Raw genomic sequence first — 21,143 nt, forward strand, 5'->3', positions numbered from 1 at the left:
ATAATGAAAACACAACGGTTCAAAATCTGTGGGACACAACAATGGTAGTCCTGAGAGGAAAATATATAGTGGTACAAGCCTTTCTCAAGAAACAAGAAAGGTCTCAGGTACACAACCTAACCCTACACCTAAAGGAGCTGGAGAAAGAACAAGAAAGAAACCCTAAACCCAGCAGGAGAAGAGAAATCATAAAGATTAGAGCAGAAATCAATGAACTAGAAACCAAAAAAACAATAGAACAAATCAACGAAACTAGGAGCTGGTTCTTTGAAAGAATTAATAAGATTGATAAACCCCTGGCCAGACTTATCAAAAAGAAAAGAGAAAGGACCCAAATAAATAAAATCATGAATGAAAGAGGAGAGATCACAACGAACACCAAAGAAATACAGACAACTTTAAGAACATACTATGAGCAACTCTATGCCAACAAATTTTACAATCTGAAGAAATGGATGCATTCCTAGAGACATATAAACTACCACAACTGAACCAAGAAGAAATAGAAAACCTGAACAGACCCATAACCAGTAAGGAGATTGAAACAGTCATCAAAAATCTCCAAAAAAACAAAAGCCCAGGGCCAGACGGCATCCCGGGGGAATTCTACCAAACATTTAAAGAAGAACTAATTCCTATTCTCCTGAAACTGTTCCAAAAAATAGAAATGGAAGGAAAACTTCCAAACTCATTTTATGAGGCCAGCATCACCATGATCCCAAAACCAGACAAAGATCCATCAAAAAAGAGAACTACAGACCAATATCCTTGATGAATACAGATGCAAAAATTCTCACCAAAATACTAGCCAATAGGATTCAACAGTACATTAAAAGGATTATTCACCATGACCAAGTGGGATTTATTCCAGGGCTGCAAGGTTGGTTCAACATCCGCAAATCAATTGATGTGATACAACACATTAATAAAAGAAAGAACAAGAACCATATGATACTCTCAATAGATTCTGAAAAAGCATTTGACAAAGTACAGTCTAAGTGTAGGGATAGGGGGCACATACCTCAATATTATTAAAGCCATCTATAAAAAACCCACTGCAAATATCATTCTCAATGGAGAAAAACTGAAAGCTTTTCCGCTAAGGTCAGGAACACGGCAGGGATGTCCGTTATCACCACTGCTTTTCAACATAGAACTGGAAGTCCTAGCCTCAGCAATCAGACAACAAAAGGAAATTAAAGGCATCCAAATCCACAAAGAAGAAGTCAAACTATCACTCTTTGCAGATGATATGATACTATATGTGGAAAACCCAAAAGACTCCACTCCAAAACTGCTAGAACTTGTACAGGAATTCAGTCAAGTGTCAGGATATAAAATCCATGCACAGAAACCAGTCGTATTTCTCTACACCACCAACAAGACAGAAGAAAGAGAAATTAAGGAGTCCATCCTATTTACAATTGCACCCAAAACTCTAAGATACCTAGGAATAAACCTAACCAAAGAGACTAAGAATCTATACTCAGAAAACTATAAAGTACTCATGAAAGAAATTGAGGAAGACACAAAGAAATGGAAAAATGTTCCATGCTCCTGGATTGGAAGAATAAATATTGTGAAAATGTCTATGCTACCTAAAGCCAATCTACACATTTAATGCAATTCCTATCAAAGTACCATCCATTTTTTTCAAAGAAATGGAACAAATAATCCTAAAATTTATATGGAACCAGAAAAGACCTCGAATAGCCAAAGGAATATTGAAAAAGAAAGCCAAAGTTGGTGGCATCACAATTCCGGACTTCAAGCTCTATTACAAAGCTGTCATCATCAAGACAGCATGGTACTGGCACAAAAACAGACACATAGATCAATGGAACAGAATAGAGAGCCCAGAAATGGACCCTCAACTCTATGGTCAACTCATCTTCAACAAAGCAGGAAAGAATGTCCAATGGAACAAAGACAGCCTCTTCAATAAATGGTGTTGGGAAAATTGGACAGCCACATGCAGAAAAATGAATTGGATCATTTCCTTACACCACACACGAAAATAGACTCAAAATGGATGAAGGATCTCAATGTGAGAAAGGAATCCATCAAAATCCTCGAGGAGAACACAGGCAGCAACCTCTTCGACCTCAGCCGCAGCAACATCTTCCTAGGAACATCACCAAAGGCAAGGGAAGCAAAGGGCAAAAATGAACTATTGGGATTTTATCAAGATCAAAAGCTTTTGCACAGCAAAGGAAACAGTGAACAAAACCAAAAGACAACTGACAGAATGGGAGAAGATATTTGCAAATGACATATCAGATAAAGGGCTAGTGTCCAAAATCTATAAAGAACTTAGCAAACTCAACACCCAAAGAACAAATAATCCAATCAAGAAATGGGCAGAGGACATGAACAGACATTTCTGCAAAGAAGACATCCAGATGGCCAACAGACACATGAAAAAGTGCTCCATATCACTCGGCATCAGGGAAATACAAATCAAAACCACCATGAGATATCACCTCACACCAGTCAGAATGGCTAAAATGAACAAGTCAGGAAATGACAGATGCTGGCGAGGATGCGGAGAAAGGGGAACCCTCCTACACTGTTGGTGGGAATGCAAGCTGGTGCAACCACTCTGGAAAACGGCATGGAGGTTCCTCAAAATGTTGAAAATAGAACTACCCTATGACCCAGCAATTGCACTGCTGGGTATTTACCCTAAAGATACAAACGTAGTGATCCGAAGGGGTACGTGCACCCGAATGTTTATAGCAGCAATGTCTACAATAGCCAAACTATGGAAAGAACCTAGATGTCCATCAACAGACGAATGGATAAAGAAGATGTGGTATATATACACAATGGAATAGTATGCAGCCATCAGAAGAAATGAAATCTTGCCATTTGCGACGACGTGGATGGAACTAGAGGGTATCATGCTTAGCGAAATAAGTCAATCGGAGAAAGACAACTATCATATGATCTCCCTGATATGAGGGAGAGGAGATGCAACATGGGGGGTTGAGGGGGTAGGAGAAGAGTAAATGAAACAAGATGGGATTGGGAGGGAGACAAAGCATAAGTGACTCTTAATCTCACAAAACAAACTGAGGGTTGTTGGGGGGGGTTGGGAGAGCGGGGGTGGGGTTATGGATATTGGGGAGGGTATGTGCTATGGTGAGTGCTGTGAAGTGTGTAAACCTGGCAATTCACAGACCTGTACCCCTGCGGATAAAAATATATGTTTATAAAAAATAAAAACAAAAACAAAAACCTACAGGATTCTCTTCCAGTGAGCACTGGACATAGGGGAGGAAAGAAACAATCCAGTTAGCTCACCCTCTGGTGAAGAACAGGGTCAACCAAACCCATCAAAATCCACACAGCTTTCAGTGAATCCAAATTTTTACTTTGGGTCTCTGTCACAGCAACCAAATTAATATATTAACTTATCATATATTAATCATTAACTATGAAAAGATCAAATACAACTAAAGGAAGGAAGCAAATCCTCAAGTGATGATGAAAACCTAAAAGTACAACTATGTCAAAGGTACAGTGAGCAAGCAGTCCAGTCTGGTGCAATCCAGAAGCTTCCAAAAGAAATTTCTTCAAGAAGATGAAACAAAGAGAACGCCTAATGTATCTGAAAGAATTGAGAAGATATCTACACAAACCACAGACAATTTGGGGTTGAGTTAGTGGTAAGTACATAAAAAATAAACAAAGAACAAACAACTATTAATTCCCAGTGGGAAGGGAAATGTGCAGGAAAGAAAAAATAATCAAAACATATCACATGGCTCAGGATTTATAAAGCAGTAATATAAATAATGAATAGTAATTGATCAAAATTACAGTAACTGTACTAGGAAGATAGGAAGACTATATGAATGTGCTAGCAACACGGAAGCAAATGGTCTTTTCCCACAGCATGAAGTCAATAAACCTCCTAAAAACTAAAAATTAAAGAAAACACTCAGAGTGGTAAAGATAAATAAAATAACCAGTAAAGAAAAATATAATGGTTGTCTCTGAGAATGGAAACTGAGGGTGAAGGGAGCAGGAAACAGGGAAGGGAATTATCATTTTTCTTCAACATATCTAATAAAATGGTCTCCTTGTATCATTTTAAGTATTATATATATTACTTTGATTTAAAAAATTAGTTAACAATAACCCTAAAATCTTAAATAAGGAAAGTAGGGGAGGGACTTAAAAACAAAACTAAAATTAATAAATGTAAAATAAAGAAAATAAACATTCCATAGTAAAAGTCTTACCTCTGCAGTAAATCTACTTGACACTGGTGTAATAAATCCAATTTTACCATCGTTAAACACAACAGCAAACCCATCAAGTGTGGCACAGTATTCCATGTCTCTGATGTGCACATCTGCAAAACCCAGGAATGAACCTGCTGATGAAAACACAAGTATATGAAACATGAATATAAATACAGTAAATAACGCTCTCACATTTGTGTTTGCAAACCCTGTAAGGACAGTTAAAAGGGCAAAAATAATGATCTAAGAACACCAAACTATTAAATCATTCCTTCCTACACACACACACACACACACACACGCACACTCCTCCTGTATAATTAATTTCAAAGTAGAAAAATCAATATTCACCTATAGCAAATATCTAAGCAGATTATATCAAACATTAAACATCAGGTTCTACCCCATGCAGAAGGCATAACTACCTCTAGATGACTGCAGATCTACTGAAAAAGGTACTGTGCAAAGATTAATAGCCTTCCTTCCATTTGTCATTCCTTCCCAGTGAATAAGATGAAGGAGTCCATCAGAAGTAGCAACGAGGAGATCTTCCAGCACAGACTGTAAACTGTAGGGAAATAAGCAATTTAGAACCAAGTACCTGTTAAGCAAGCATACTGGAAAAGCAGTGAGTTATGAATATAATTGCTCTGGAGCCTATTCACAGAGGATCATGAACCAACTTACAAAACTTATAAAACTGTTATTCATCTGTAATTTAGCTGTCTAGTAGGTTCACCTATATGTAATTTGATCTAGAATCAGAAATTCTGGAAAAAATAAAAGACTGTGGGCATTCATTGTCACAAACTTGATCAACCAGTTTTCTAAAAAACTAGAAATACTGAAATAGCATATTCAAAGATGGAAGGATAAATGAAAAGCTGACAAGAAAGGAAAAAGGCTAGAAAATCATACAAAGAACAACTTATGGGGCACCTGGGTGGCTCAGTGGGTTAAAGCCTTCAGCTCAGGTCATGATTCCAGGGTCCTGGGATCGAGCCCCGCATCGGGCTCTCTGCTCGGCAGGGAGCCTGCTTCCTCCTCTCTCTTTCTGCCTGCCTCTCTGCCTACTTGTGATTTCTATCTGTCAAATAAAATAAATAAAATCTTAAAAAAAAAAAAACAACTTATGACAGGCTGACAATATGGAGCTAAAACCAGAGGTAGCAATCCTCTAGCCCTGGCCAACAGAACCGTCTGCAGTGATGGAAATGCTCTGTATCTGTGCTATTGAACGTGGTAGCTAACAGCCCCATGTGTGGGCTGTACACCTGAAATATGGCTACTGTAACTAAAGAATGTAACTGTTATATTTTTTCAGTGTTCCAAGATTCATTGTTTATGCACCACACCTAGTGCTCCACGCAATAGGTTAACTTTGTTTACTTTTAACTACTTCAGATTCAAGGAACTTCATTTGACTAGAGGCTACTTTATTGGCACCCACAGTTCTAGATCCCAGTATTTCTTTTTTTTTTTTTTAAAGATTTTATTTATTTATTTGAGAGAGAGACAGTGAGAAAGAGCATGAGTGAGGAGAAGGTCAGAGGGAGAAGCAGACTCCCCATGGAGCTGGGAGCCCGATGCGGGGCTCGATCCCAGGACTCCGGGACCATGACCTGAGCCGAAGGCAGTCGTCCAACCAACTGAGCCACCCAGGCGTCCCTAGATCCCAGTATTTCTAGAGCATCACTGAGCCTCACGTTCATTCGCACAACAAGCATCTATAAAGCCCACGCTCTATGACAGGTGCTATGCTCTGCATTAAAATTAGTAAATTATTTTTGAAATTTTGAGGTGAAAAAAAAGTTTCTCCTTTCAGAAGTCTGCTCAGTTGAAGAGAGGTAATTATAGAGTATGATCCCAGCACTTAACTTGTTTACAGAGATTTAACACATACTTACCTAATGGCAAATAAATGCTCACTTTGCTTACTCTTATGTGACCAACCCTTAAGGCAGTGCCAGTTGTATTTGGTACTAAATGCTTGTGGGAGGCAGCAGAAAGGAGAAAGGGAAAGAGGAAAGGGGAATCCACGGATGACAGTGCAAAGGTACCGGCACAGATAAAGAAAAGGGGAACCAGTGGAAACTGCTCTATCAAGGAAGCCAAGGGAGTAAGATGGACTGAAGAGTAGTCAAGAACATCAAATGCTTGGGGTGCCGAGGTGGCTCAGCTGGTTAAGCATCTGCTTTCCTCTCAAGTCATGATCCAAGGAGGCCGGCCTTAGGCTCCCAGTTTAGCGGGGAGCCTGCTTCTCCCCCTCTTTCTGCTGCTCCCTCTGCTTGTGCTCTCTCAACCGCCTCTCTCTCAAAAAAATAAAATCTTTGGGGCGCCTGGGTGGCTCAGTGGGTTAAGCCGCTGCCTTCGGCTCAGGTCATGATCCCAGGTCTTGGGTTCGAGCCCCGCATCGGGCTTTCTGCTCAGCAGGGAGCCTGCTTCCTCCTCTCTCTCTGCCTGCCTCTCTGCTTACTTGTGATTTCTCTCTGTCAAATAAATAAGTAAAATCTTAAAAAAAAAATAAAAAAAATAAAATCTTTAAAATATTAAAGTATCAAATGCTCGAATGAAAAAATGAAAAATGTGATGTGCCTATAATATATGCTATTATATACTATTAAGTATTGAGAGTATATTTCAGAAATATTGTAATCCATACTGTCAGGGGAAGGGGAAGTTTGCAATATTTTAATTCTTACAGTAAATCTTCAATCCTTTACAAGTGGACTTCAAGGACTCATTCTCCAAGGAGTTCAGACACTGAAGAACTGATTGTTTTCTTCTCTACTATAAAAATATTAAAAAGTATAGAATAAGATGTCCCTTACCCAGCTCCATTTCTTCAACTTCAGAGTATTTTGTAATCAATGGAGTTTATGGAAGTTTCACCTCTGAAGTATTTATTTTTCCCCTTCAGATTATATTTTAGTGTAAAATTTATATGTAGCATGTGGTGAATATAATATAAAAAATTTATGTTTTAGATCTGCTACATGTCAAGAGAAGCAGTTGAGCGGGACAGTCACTGTTTTACCAGTGATCTTCAGTTTACAAGAGTCACCCGAGGTTTTCTTCAACTATATCCTCCTCCTCTCCACTCCTACTTCCATAGCAGAATCACTGCATATGACAAGAACAAGACTGGGGTCACCCTGCAGTAATTTAACTGCCTACCAGGCAAAACTCAGTACTCTTCTGACAAAGTTAACAGAATTCAGAAACTCCACATTGTCATCCACAGTGCTAGGATAAAGAAATTACCAGCTGTGTGAAGAAACAGCAAAACGTGACCCAGAGTCAAAAGAAAAATCTACCCATATAAACAGCCTCCATCAATCCCGACGTTGGAATTAAAAGATCATAACTTTAAACTAACTATAATAAACATCATGAAGAATCCAGGGGAAAAGAGAAGATCCTCCTCATTCAACTGAAAGTAAACAAACTCACTAAAACAAAGGCTGGTATGAATTGTTAAAATACTGAGTATTTCCATAAAGTTAGCAAAAAGGCCTCAGTCCATGCCACACGAGTATGTGCCCAATGACTGCCAGTGTCACAAAGACCTAACAACTAAAGGATTAATTCTCAGCATAAGGGGATATATCAGGATTCTGTATTGATCATTAGTATCACATTTCTTCTCACGCTCTACTGGTTTTTAAGTATTTTGAAAATCACCCCTAAGTATAAATATACACAAAATATATATAAATGTATTCTAAGTTATGCCTTCAGAGAGCCTCTCCAATCACTGACTTCATGGGCTTTTTAAGAGATAACCAATATGCCAGAGGTGCCTTTTTTCCCTTAATTTAGGATCTTAGAAGCTAACAGTAGGATCCTGAAAGCAGATTAGCATTTCTGATTAATCAAATATTATTAATGGGAAATATCTAATTCATAATTATCAATTCTGAAATACGTAAATGTATTTAATGGCCTAACAAATATTAAAGGCTAACACCAGAGAAGTGGTGATTTTTTTTTTTTATTAAGATTATTTATTTATTTATTTGACAGACAGAGATCACAAGTAGGCAGAGAGGCAGGCAGAGAGAGAGGGGGAAGCCAGCTCCCTGCTGAGCAGAGAGCCCAATGTGGAGCTGGATCCCAGGACCCTGGGATCAGGACCTGAGCTGAAGGCAGAGGCTTAACCCACTGAGCCACCCAGGCGCCCCAAGTGATTTTTTTTTTAAAGATTTTTATTTATTTATTTGAGAGAGAGATAGAACATGAGAGTCAAGGAGGTCAGAGGGAGAAGCAGACTCCCCGTGGATCTGGGAGCCTGATGCAGGACTCGATCCTGGGACTCCAGGATTGTGACCTGAGCTGAAGGCAGTTGTTTAACCAACTGAGCCACCCAGGCGCCCATAACAAATATTAAATACTATATACTACACAGGGCTTTTCTAAGTGCCAGGGAGGAGAATACTGAATTAACTGTGGTATTCACTAGTATGTGTTATGTAGAATTGGAGAAACAGATTAAGAGTTTTAATTATAAACTATATTAATACTTCTCACCTTCTAAACATTCTCGATCCTCAAATAATGACAAATGTTGGATGCTTAACACTAATCCTATTCTTTCTTCAAGCAAAAACTAAAATATGGCAAGTTATGCCTATAAGCAATAGTTTAATCATTAACTCTAATTCCATATAACTTCTATTTTTGGTTGTGGGCAGGAAAATAGTTGGTCATAAAGTCCAAATAGCATGTCTTCTACCTCAATGCAGGATCACACAGCTGATCTCTAATCACATTTCCAAAAAGTATGTATTACAGGTGCTAATAATAATACTTCTCTAAAATGCAATTATTTTTCTCAAGTTTTAAGAAAAATCTTAGAGATTTCCAGTCATCTAAACTTGTATATTAAAAAGTAACACCTGGGGGCGCCCAGGTGGCTCAGGTCATGATCCCAGGTCCTGGGTTCAAGCCCCACATTGGGCTTTCTGCTCAGCAGGGAGCCTGCTTCCTCCTCTCTCTCTGCCTGCCTCTCTGCTTGCTTGTGATTTCTGTCAAATAAATAAATAAAATCTTTAAAAAAAAAAAAAGTAGCATCTGACTAAAACAAACAAAACTTAGTACCTGACAAGTTAAACTTGTACCAGATGTCAGGATTTCTTTTTTTTAAAGCCTCTTTTTCTATCCCATCCCCATGAACTCTACAGTTTGCCCGCGGGTGGAGGCAGAAAGCCACGCTAGCGCAACGCGGTCCACAGACATTCCACATTCCTCACGTTGCAAGTTATACTCCTGAATCTCTGTGCTGAAACTGCATCTGAGGTAAAGAGCAACCTTCTGACCAAAGTGATCACAACCCAAACGCAATCCTCTGTAAGCCTGATCACACTGAAGCAAATAACAAAACATTGTTTTTCTTTGAAGAGAATACATTAAAAGATGGACTAAATAAGGCAAGAGCCAGGCACTTGCACACAGTTTTGATATGTACCAGTAACTGTACTGTATTCTAACAAAAGAAATGGTGAAAAAAGGCTTTTCTTAGAACTGTGAATTAGAATTTAAAAAGGTGAGTATTACATTGATACAGTTCAATATATTCATATACGGCATCCATATAATTCAATATTTAATAAGACCCATGAAGTAAAAAGTCTTTTTCCCCATACCTGTGGCCTAGCCACTTAGTTCTCATGCCTGTTTCTTACACATTTTTCCAAAACAATACATATTCTAACACTACACCAAGCTCCCTTTTAAAAAGGAATATTTGCATTATTATATAGAGTACACTTTGCTTTTTTTGCAACAACATATTTGGGAAGTTTCTTCAGCGAAGAGTGCCCTCAGAGCCCCTCGGTGGCTCAGTCGGTTAAGTGTCTAACTATTGATTTTGGCTCAGGTCATGATCTCAATGTCATTAGATAAAGCCCAATGGGGGGCTCTGCACTGCACTAATTAAGAACCTCTCTCTTGGGGCGCCTAGGTAGGTCAGTGGGTTAAGCTTCTGCCTTCAGCTCAGGTCACGATCTCAGGGTCCTGGGATCCAGCCCCGCATCAGGCTCTCTGCTTGGTGGGGAGTCTGTTTCCCCATCAGTCTCTGCCTGCCTCTCTGCCTACTTGTGATCTCTCTGTGTCAAATAAATAAATAGAATCTTTAAAAAAACAAACAAAAAACCCTCTCTCTACCGGGGCGCCTGGCTGGCTCAGTGGGTTAAAGCGTCTGCCTTCGGCTCGGGTCATGATCCCAGAGTCTTGGGATCGAGCCCCACATCGGGCTCTCTGCTCCACAGGGAGCCTGCTTCCTCCTCTCTCTCTGCCTGCCTCTCTGCCTACTTGTGATCTCTGTCAAATAAATAAATAAAATATTAAAAAACAAAAACAAAACAAAAAAAACCTCTACCTCTCCCTGTGTCCCTCCATCCCCATAAAAGAAAAAAAGTGCCACCATTTTTTTCTATAGATGCATGTTGTTCACATTGTGTAGAAGTAAGAAAATTTATTTAAACAGCTCCCTACTGATTGACATTTAGGTAGTTTTTGATCTTTAGTTACTGTCAACAATGAAAAACCCTATAAGCATGTAATTTGAGATATTTGTAGGATTAATTCCTAGAAAGAGAAATGCTGGACAAGGACCATGAGCACATACAACTCTGACAGACCTTGCCTAATCAATTTCCATCCACACTGTATAAATTAACACTCCCACAACCAACGGATAAAGTTTTCCTCATCCTGATCTCCCCAACAGTATGTTACCTAACTGTTCATATGTATAAGTCATTTATTTAATCTCCTAATGGAGATGTACTATGTAATGTATTAACTGGAATATAGAAAATGAAAACTGTTTATATTGCGTCCATTTGTTCTATTGTCTTTTTCTCACCACAGGAAATCTTTATGTGTTGTGAAAACTGGCCTTTTGATATATTCACTGGAAGTTATTTCCTTGTTTTCACAGTTTATGCTGTTTTTTTGATACTTCTGAAACACACTTATGGTGTTTTTTTCTCCCCCCCAGTTTCTTTTTTTAACTTTTATGTAATCTAATTTATCAATGTTCCCTTTCATAAGAAGTTATCTGCAGACATTTGGGAAGAAGATTTTAATGACTCTTAACAAAATGAATTTTGAAATAGAATACCTTTTTTGGCTAGTATTTATCATTTTTTTAAAAGCAAGTGTTATCAATAAAGATAAATACTGGCCATTTTGATGCACAGAAGGCTGGAATATCACCATTATAATTTCATGATTATATATGATTGGAAACAAAAACAGTGAAAGGTTCTTGGAGGTTCAATGCTAACTCTGGATTCAGTTAAAAAGAATTGTTAAAAAGAGAAAAGATACTGTAGTAAAAAACTTTAAGTTAAAAAATATACTTGTAATAAGATCCACACATTATAGACAACTAAAATGTCAAATGCAAAGCAATTAAGGAAATAAAGCCAAATTACACACGCATTTATTTTTTCTACCAATGGATATAAAATAATTTTTTGTATTTGGTATTTCTGGGCTTCTTATCACAAAACCTTTATTCATACTGAGATCAGAAAGCTTAACTTTCAGGGCACCTGGGTGGCCCAGTGGGTTAAAGCCTCTGCCTTTGGCTCAGGTCATGATCCCAGAGTCCTGGGATCGAACCCTGCATCGGGCTCTCTGCTCAGCAGGGAGCCTGCTTCCCCCTCTCTCTCTGCCTGCCTCTCTGCCTACTTGTGCTCTCTCTGTCAAATAAATAAATAAAATCTTAAAAGAAAAAAAGAGAGCTTAACTTTGATCCAAGTATCCACATATTTCCCAAAATCTTTGAAGGTTTTGGAAACAAAGGCACTTTTTCTTTTCCTCAACTTATGTGATTTTTATCAGTATCATTTCAAGTAATATGCACTATGTTGTATCATTCAAACAATTTCAGATTTTACCAAAAACTATAAATTTCTGAATAAAATTATGGTTGGTATACTCAACTTATAGGCTTTATGAAATAACTGAATTATAATAATGTATCATCTAAGGTTTAATCAAGAATTTAGAGCTAAAAAAAATTATCCTCAGTGGGGAAAAAAAAATGAAATCAACTTTCCTATTGGTCATGTGATTAACCAACTTTATTATATATTGTCAACACAAAATGCTAAATTTAACAAAGTACTATACCTCATGATGGGTGCTTGCAAATCCAGTATTTTCCTCATTTCTAAATTTAATGCTGGAGCACACTGTTCTTCCTTAAAATGGGGTGTCCCCTTCATTTGTGGACTTCCTCTAAAAAAATAAATAGCAAATATACTGCATTAAAGAGAAAGATATTGAATTCTCCACCTTGTGACTCATATATACCCAATCAGATAAGTAAACATAAACAAACTTACAAATCAGGCATTATTAATCCTTTAGCTTCTCAAATGAAAAACAGACTTAAATTCCATTATAGCAGAGATATAAATTAGACAAATGAGTCTAACCAAGGTAATTTGTGTTGGGGAAGTAGGAGTAGAGGGAGAAGAGCAAAGAATCTTAGGAAACACACACACACACACACACACAATAAAAGCAAATTCTTAGATAACCAAGAGACATTCCCCCCCCCCCCCACCAAGAGACATTTTTAAGTGACTGATGGCTCTTTCTGAGGTGGGCAACTATGGGAGGTATATACCATACCTTCCGACCTAGGGCATGTCTTAAGTGATCCAAATCCTCACCTCCTCTTACCTTACACCACCCCTCATCCTTGATTCCCCTATCCTTTGGGAATATATCAGAATTAAGGTCAATTCAGGCATGCAACAGGAAATACTTCACATAAACCTTGGTAATAAATAGCAAAATGGCTAAATCTGGTAACTCCCTCATATCAAATGGCTAACCAAGAGTGGTTATTACATCAATGGCAACATTGCTGAGCTGCCACACCCAACCCCTCCGAAGGACTATTCAATAGTTTTGGAATCTATCTCCATGTGATGTGGGACCATTCTTTCTCAACATCTGTGCTGGGGTTCAACGGCTGTCTCTTCCCTTATTATCACCTATTACTTACTCTTGGCAACAATGACTCTGACATTTCTCCCTCCCAGTCACCTATACTATTAAAATTAAGTGTCAACAGTCTAACATGTTTGACAGCTTTTTTTTTTTTTTTTTTTTGATACTTGTCTGCTTACTTTCTGGTTTCAGATTATTTTCCATATAGAAGTTTGAGGCACTTTATCTTTTCTGCTACAGCCATGCCCTGGAATATTTGATTCCCTCTGTACACCTGAATGGCTAAACTGGTTAAAGTTAAACCGCACAGGTTCCTGTTCAATTAACGTGCTTGCTGTGAGAGCCACCAAGGAGGACCCTGGGAGTTATTAGCTTACAGAACTCATATCTGGACTGCTAATCACACACACACACACACACACTATAATGAATTTCCTGAGACATTCTTCTTATACGTCTAGTTTTCAAGTTATTTCTCAAAGTAATGCATATACATAATTTAAACAAATAGTGCTAGAAAGCTCATGACAAAGGAAAAAACCAGAAGTATTCTTCTATTAGGACACAACCAGCTACAGTACTTTTACCTATTACCTTCTTCTATTTACCCTCATGTTCTTCCATAGTACCTTCACACTGTTCTGGCATCATTATTTAGGTATTATCTACTAACTTCTCATTCTCCTTCCCCCTCCATCCTCCTAACATAATTATACAAAAATTTTTTCACTATGATGGTTAAATAATTTTTACTTCAAGAAGTATTGAGTGATTAGGGGCACCTGGATGGCTCAGTTAAGAGTGTGACTCTTGGTTTCAGTTCAGGTCAGGATCTCAGGGTCAGGAGATCAAGCCCCATGTCCGACCCCGTGCTAGGTGTGCAGCCTGCTTGAGATTCTCTCTCCCCATAAATACATACATACATACATACATACATACATACAGGTATTCAGTGATTATATTTCTTTTCTTACATAGTTTGTTAATTTTCCTGAAGTTTTACTGCACGCTTTCATTTGCTTGGTTTTCTTTAAACTTACACAGAAGTCTTCTCAGACTCCTTAATAGCTCTGACAAAAACAATATGTAACATTCTACATGGTCAAACCTGTCACATAACCTATTATTTCCTTTTTCCCCCCAGGCATCTCTCCTTGGTGCCCACTGTCCTCCTAAGTGTAACGCACAGCTATCATCTCGATATTCTCTTTGTCATTTCTTTGCTTCTCTCTTATGAGCCCTTATTTTATTTTTTGCATTCCTCTTACTTGGGTCATGTATTATGGCTTCCTGGAAGGGTGTATGTGGTATAAATTTATAACTTTCAAGTCTAAAATGTCTTTATTTTGACACCTGATTGAGTATTTGGGTATAAAATTTTAGGCTGCACATCCCAACACAAAACAATGTGCATGCAAAGCAATTTACTACATCAGAAGATTATTATAATCAAAATATGCATTACAAGAAATAAAATATTATGCAGCCCCCCCCCCCAAAAAAGGGAAATGTGGAAGAACACTTTCAACTTCTTGGAATGATCTCCAGGCTCTCTTGTGGAGTGAGAAAACTTAAAGTGTACAACACTATTTAATCTACTATATCTGGACAACAGCGTAGGAAATACAAATGTTTAAGTGCATGTGCTCATATTTTTAAAAATGAAAAGGATGGCCAAAACTAGAATGAAAATGGTTATCTCCAATGGAAGACAGAATACAGGGTAAAGAATGCTACATTTTTTTAAACTTTGGGACATGAAAATATTTCATGTAATAAACCAAATTAAAATTAAAATCAACAAAAAAAAACCCCAATCTCTAAAAACAGAAAAGAAACTTAACTGCATATCAAGCTAGCAGCACAAATAAGCAAACTTTATTCTGTACTGAGCAAACAGCATAAATAAGATTTCAAATAGTATTGTGTGCACTCTTGGTGGGAAATCTCCTAAGGATCCAAATCCTCAAAGAATCAAACTGTATTTAGTAATAATATTGTTACAATAATAGTGATATTATTTTTGGAATTCCTATGTATATAACAGGATAAAGCAAATAAGAAATTATGTTTACATTTTTAGGAACCAAGGTTATCAATAAAATATACAAATATAAAACTAGAGAACTAAAACTTTAACTTTAAAAATTTTTAAATATTTCAAAGCTTTTAAAACCTTTGACTCATAGCTTAATCTTTAATTTGCATTAAAGGTTTCAGTATTAACTCACAATAAAATTTTCTCTTTGTAAAATTTACTTTCTATCTCTTTATGCTAAAAAGCCCTAAAAGTAAATACAACCAAATAACAATTAGCATCACGTCCTGGTCTTCAAAATGCCATTTTGCACGGAAAGAAACCAAAGCTCTTTGGAGGGCTGACTTACTCCGAGACAGGGACAAGATATGTTAAGATGAGCCTTAGGTCTGACAGCAAGGATGTCATTTAAATATCACCATTTTTATGGGCTCCCCCACAAGATAAAGATGTGACAATCTGATTTGAAAGAATGACTGCAATTGATAAGAACTCAAAAATGTAAAAACTGCTGCAGTTACAGCAATACTAAAAACACTCATTAGCTGGTGACCTCTGGAAGTTCTGAAAACACAGCTCATTACTGTAAGAAAAGGTAAAGCCGCATCTCTTCTGTTTTTCCTAAATGGACTACATTTCAGGGTAAACATCAAACAGATAATGAAAGAAAGTTCTTTTTTACATAATGACAGCTACGGAATGCAGAAGGAATGGTAGAATTTTTAAAAAATCACAATTTTGTCATCCCCATCAAAACAACAAATCCAGGGAATTAATAAAATGAATAAATCCACATAAAACCATTACGTAAAAAGCACAAACTTAAGACATATCCACCAAATGCAAGAGATTCTGGTCTGAAGAAACCAATTCCTAAAACGACAGCCTTGTGTTAAAATAAAGAAAACACAAAGTATTTGATGTTATTAATAAATTATTAATTTTGTTAGATATAATAAGATTGTAGCTTTATTTCTTTAAAATGTCTACTTGTTACTGATAAATCTATTTAGGGCTGAAATGATACGGTATCTGAAATTTGCTTCAAAATACCAAAAGCATACAAGCATTGGGAGAGACAGATATTGGTAACTTCTGAATGTGGGAGATGGATTTAGGGTTTACCATTGTACTACTCTCTCTAGTGTATGCCTGATAAATTCCTTAACAAAGGCTCAACCCAATGTATTTCTTTAAGCATTTTAAAGGCTTTCCACCAATGTCTTTTAGACTTTTAATGTGTGGCTTGGAATTTGAGGACATTCTTATTCACAGACTATTTTTGATGTTTTTCCTATCTGGAAGATTTTAGGACTGATCTTTGATTTCTAGCGGGTTCTAAAATTTCAGAACATACTTTTTTATAAGCATGTGAACTTATCACTGCTTGCATGGAGCACCTACAAGCTGGTCTTTAGTTCGGGTCTGGAAAATTTATGTGTTTGTTTACTTAACATACTAATTTTCTACTTCTCTCTCTGAGACTCCTAATTCTCCCCTTTTTTCTCTCTTACTGGTGGAGTTCCTCAACTATTTCTTCCAAAAGCTTCACGGAATGTGAAATTTCTTCTTTCGTCCTTTCCTTCCAGGAACTTTCTCACCTGCCTTCCCTTTCTTTGCACAGCACCATGTTTCTCCTTTTAATTAAATACCTGTCTGAGGTTGCAAATTATCATTTCCTCAAAGTGGCTTTGTTCCTGCATTGCCTGCTTCCTTTGAGCTTCCTTTTTTCTGTTGTGTGTCTCTTTTTTACACTGGAAGCTTTCCTAAGATGATGAACAATCAATCCCTGGCTGTTCGTTCATGTTGAACAGGTTAACAAAAAAGAGCCAATTATAAGCTCTGTGTTCAGGCTGGGCTTGTCAACTGGTAATGGCCAGCTGGTATTTTTCTTGAGGTCTTCAAATATCCGAGCCTGTTGGGTCAATTTTCTGGATCGATTTAATTACCCCAGGAAGGATTCCTCAATCCTGCCTGGGATATTTAAGCATGGAAGCTGGCAATTCTGGAACCAAGCAGGGGAAGAAAGCTTGACTTCTTACTGTTCAGTAGGACAACTTTCACCTAACCCCCACCTTTAGCTTAGCATCTCTCCTTGCCCTACTGTGTATGGAATCCCTCTGGCTTAATTAAACAATATGTTTTCTGTCACCTGTGATGCAGAAACATAAAACTCCTTATTTTTTAATCAGTCTTTTAAACCAATCCCGTTTATGGCCCCTGGCTCACGTTTATGTTCTCCAGTACTACTGCATTTAATTCCTGAGTCTCTCCATGGTTTTGCAGATCAAATGAGTTGCTTTTCTTTTTCTTCATTCTTGTATTGTTCAAACTGAAGTACAGGTGATACACAATGTTAACATTAGTTTCAGGTGTACAAAACAGTGATTTGGTATATATTATGCTGTGTTCACGCCAAGTGTAGTTACCATCTGTCACTATACAGTGCTATCCCAATGCCAATGACTATATTCCCGATGCCGTGCCTTTTATCCCTATGGCTTATTCCCTCCATAACTGGAAGCCTGTATCTCCCACTTTCCTTCAACCCATTTAGCCCACCCACCCCCAGGTCCCCCATTCCTCGATAACCATTAGTTCATTCTCTGTATTTATAAAGCTTGCTTTTTATCAGCATCATGTAAGTAACCCTAGGCTCTTTGGTTTGATATTCTTCCTTCTCCAATTTTTAGCCCAAGGGTTAAAGATGCTTCTAACTTTCATTAAAGAGGGAAACAGTATTTCAACTTTTTATTCTGTTGGTTATTTTCAAATAGAAGGATGAAAAAACCTTATCATGACCTTCAAACTGGAAGCCCTCTATTTTCCTTTATATAAATACTCTCATTTATTATAGAGCTAAAGTATTCTAAGAATTTTAAACAAATTTAAGCAAATCCTGACTCCACAATGACTCCCTTATAAAATTAGAGATAAATTTCACATGGAATTTTCCATGTCGTCTTCCAAATATAGTAAAATTTAGTAAAATGTTAAGAATTCATCAATTAAAAATCTAAATTTCTGACAGAAAATATCATTACTTAGCGTTCAACAGTAATTTGAGAGTATAGCATCAGACTTCTGGAAGGGAATCATGGATGCTGAGACTGGAACAATAAAACCAGGTTATAAAAAGCCCTTTCAGGAAATATAGCAATAAACTGAGCATTTACTAAGCATGGTTTACAAAATGTTCTGCACGCATTATCTCAACTGAATGTTTATAATCCTTTGAGACAGGCATGAGTTTCCCCCCTTTTTCCAGAAAAGAAACTACAGCTTAGACATATTAAGAATTTTGTTCATGGTCACAGAGTTAGTAAGTGAAGGAACTGACATAGGAACCTACGGCTTCCACTCCGGATCCTCGGCCACTGAAAACTACTAGAGAGTTGAGGAGACTAACACTAACTTCATCGGCAGAAAGAAATAGACGGCGGATGGAGTGGGGAGAGGGAGGAGCATCTGTAGATTAATAGGAGACTGTCAATAAGAGTACATGAGGGAGGCCTAGGATTGGACAGTAGCAGGAGAAATGTCTTTTCAGACTTTATCCAAGTCATTTTTGAAAAGAGACAATAAAATCTCATGAGAATTACAGTTCTTGCTTAGTAATAGAGGCTTGTCAGAGACAGACAGGTACAATCACGCTGTGCCCATATCTGGCCGTCATTCAAACTACTGACAAATAATATATTCTTCACTCCTGGGCGGAGAGAACTGTGCTTTTCTGCCCACTTGAAATTGTCTGGTCACGTGATTGACTTTGACCTAAACACAAGGGGGAATTACCTGCTCCACTTCTAGGCAGATGCTTTAAGAACCAAAACTGGTACACAATGCTGTTTTATCCTCTGGAACAGGGACATGGCCTATGTCGATCATATAGTATACTACCTCAAATAACTAATAGTTAAGACTATGGTCCAGTAAAACTCAACAAGTTAATAGTTCTTGATTACTGTTTGTGTGTGATTTTTATTAACGGTGTCATCTGAGGAGAAGAAAGAAAAAGAATGAAGATAAATGAGCACAGTTTCAAGAGACTTGTGGGACACTACAATCCAGACCAACAAAGATGTAATGTCAGTCCCAAACACAAGGCAAAAGAAAGGAGCAGGGAGAATATCTGAACAAATAATGGTTGAAAAACAAACAAAACAAACAAACAAACCCCACAAAGATAAAAATCTAACCATCCAATAAGTTCAGAAAACTCCAAGTAGAATTTGAAAATTCCACTTGGTTCTCCTGCCCTGCCCTACATGGTCATCTGGAGAGTGGCTTCTGTCAGAGAATCTTTTTTTTTTTTTTTTTTTTTAAGAAGAAGTACCTGAAACAGTGCCTTGTATGGTGCGAGGCACTATTTTTTTTTTTTTTTAAGATTTTATTTATTTATTTGAGACAGAGAGAGAGAGAGCAAGATCAGAGAGAGGGACAGAGAGAAGCAGACTCCCCAGTGGGCAAGAGTCCAATGTGGGGCTCGATACCAGGACACTGGGATCATGACCTGAGCAAAAGGCAGATGCTTAACCGACTGAGCCACCCAGGCACCCCGAGAGACAAAGAGAATCTTGAATGCAGCAAGAAAAGTGAGTCATACACAACAAGAGATCCTCAGTAAGATTAGAAGCCAGTTTCTCATCAAAAACCAAGAAAGCCAGAGGCAATGGGATGACATACCTCAACCAAAAATTCTATACCCAGAAAAATTATCCTTCAAAATAAAGGAGAAATTAATATATTTTTCGTGAATTATGTTTCCCAGCTTTCATTCTAATGAATGCAAGGCCTTCACGTCAACAGGTGGCCTCCAAAGGGCAATAAAAAATGAAATGCTTCCATAGGGTAGCTCAACTAATCAAACTTCCCACAGCCTTGAGGAGGAAGCAGCTTCCCATGAAACTGACAAAAATCAAAACTCAAACTACTGTACTTAGAAATTTGTCACAAAAATGACAGAGAAGTCTTAAAAGAAAAAAATGCCTTTGATTTATGTCAAATAGGTTTTGGAGGACTAAATAAGGTGATACTAAAAACTGTCACTACACAATGAAACTCAACAGGCATTTATTTCAACAAACTCTATTATGCAGGATATTCTCAAATACTTTCAGTGCCAGCCAAAGAAAAAACAGTGTGGTACACAACCTCATGGGTTTGGGAGATGGAGGGGATGGACAGGAACTTTAAGAGTACAGCTAATTATACAGTGTTTCTCCTATCAATGTAACTACCTAAGTCTGATTTTTCCTTTCAAGTATAGCTCAAATCCTAAATACAAAACTTCCCTTCACAACCTAGCACTTTGCCTTAATGCTATTATCACTTTGGGGGACATTCATTCATTTGGCATTTGCTGCTGTATATAGCCATTATCTCTAGATAGCTCTCTCTTCGTTCGCACCTTACACCTCTCTAGCACCCTGTACAAATAATAACAGGAGACATACGACAAGTGTTGGATAATGACAATGAAGAGGAGTCTCATCTCAGATTTTCAAATCCTTTTCCCCCTCATTTTATTGAGGTATAACTGACATAGAACCTGTGTAAGTTTAAGATACAAAACACAATAATTATAACCTATCACTTTGTGATGAGAACTTCTAAGATCTGCTCCCTTAGCAGCTCAGCTTTTTGAATCTTAAAACAATTTTGGAATGTGCTACACTTAATCTAGTAAGTTCCAGCAATCCTAGATGAATTCTGGGACCAAGAAGCTTTAGTTCTCCAATCATAGTTATGGAAAGGCTCAACAAGATTTCTTTCCTCAGGCTCCTACCTCATGTGTTACCATTTGTAGTCAACACAATCCTTTACTAGAATATCAATAATCAAAGTATTTCTGGATGAAATAAAATAATGGTATC

At 37.6% G+C, this 21,143-nt stretch overlaps 1 protein-coding gene across 5 annotated transcripts in view; it reads right to left on the minus strand.

The window, feature by feature from the left end:
- Positions 1-21,143, minus strand: part of RIC1 (RIC1 homolog, RAB6A GEF complex partner 1) — a 160,717-nt gene that overhangs the window by 59,268 nt on the left and 80,306 nt on the right. For 4 of the 5 annotated variants that reach the window (XM_047700367.1, XM_047700368.1, XM_047700365.1 and 1 more), the window contains 3 exons: positions 12,399-12,506; positions 4,679-4,821; positions 4,251-4,387 (listed from right to left, as the gene is read on the minus strand). In XM_047700367.1, coding sequence (XP_047556323.1) covers positions 4,251-4,387; positions 4,679-4,821; positions 12,399-12,506 — 388 coding nt within the window. The remainder of the gene's footprint in view (positions 1-4,250; positions 4,388-4,678; positions 4,822-12,398; positions 12,507-21,143) is intronic. The other variant, XM_047700366.1, reaches the window with a different exon arrangement.

This window comes from Lutra lutra, chromosome 13 (genome assembly GCF_902655055.1).
Source record: "Lutra lutra chromosome 13, mLutLut1.2, whole genome shotgun sequence".
NCBI lineage: Eukaryota > Metazoa > Chordata > Mammalia > Carnivora > Mustelidae > Lutra > Lutra lutra.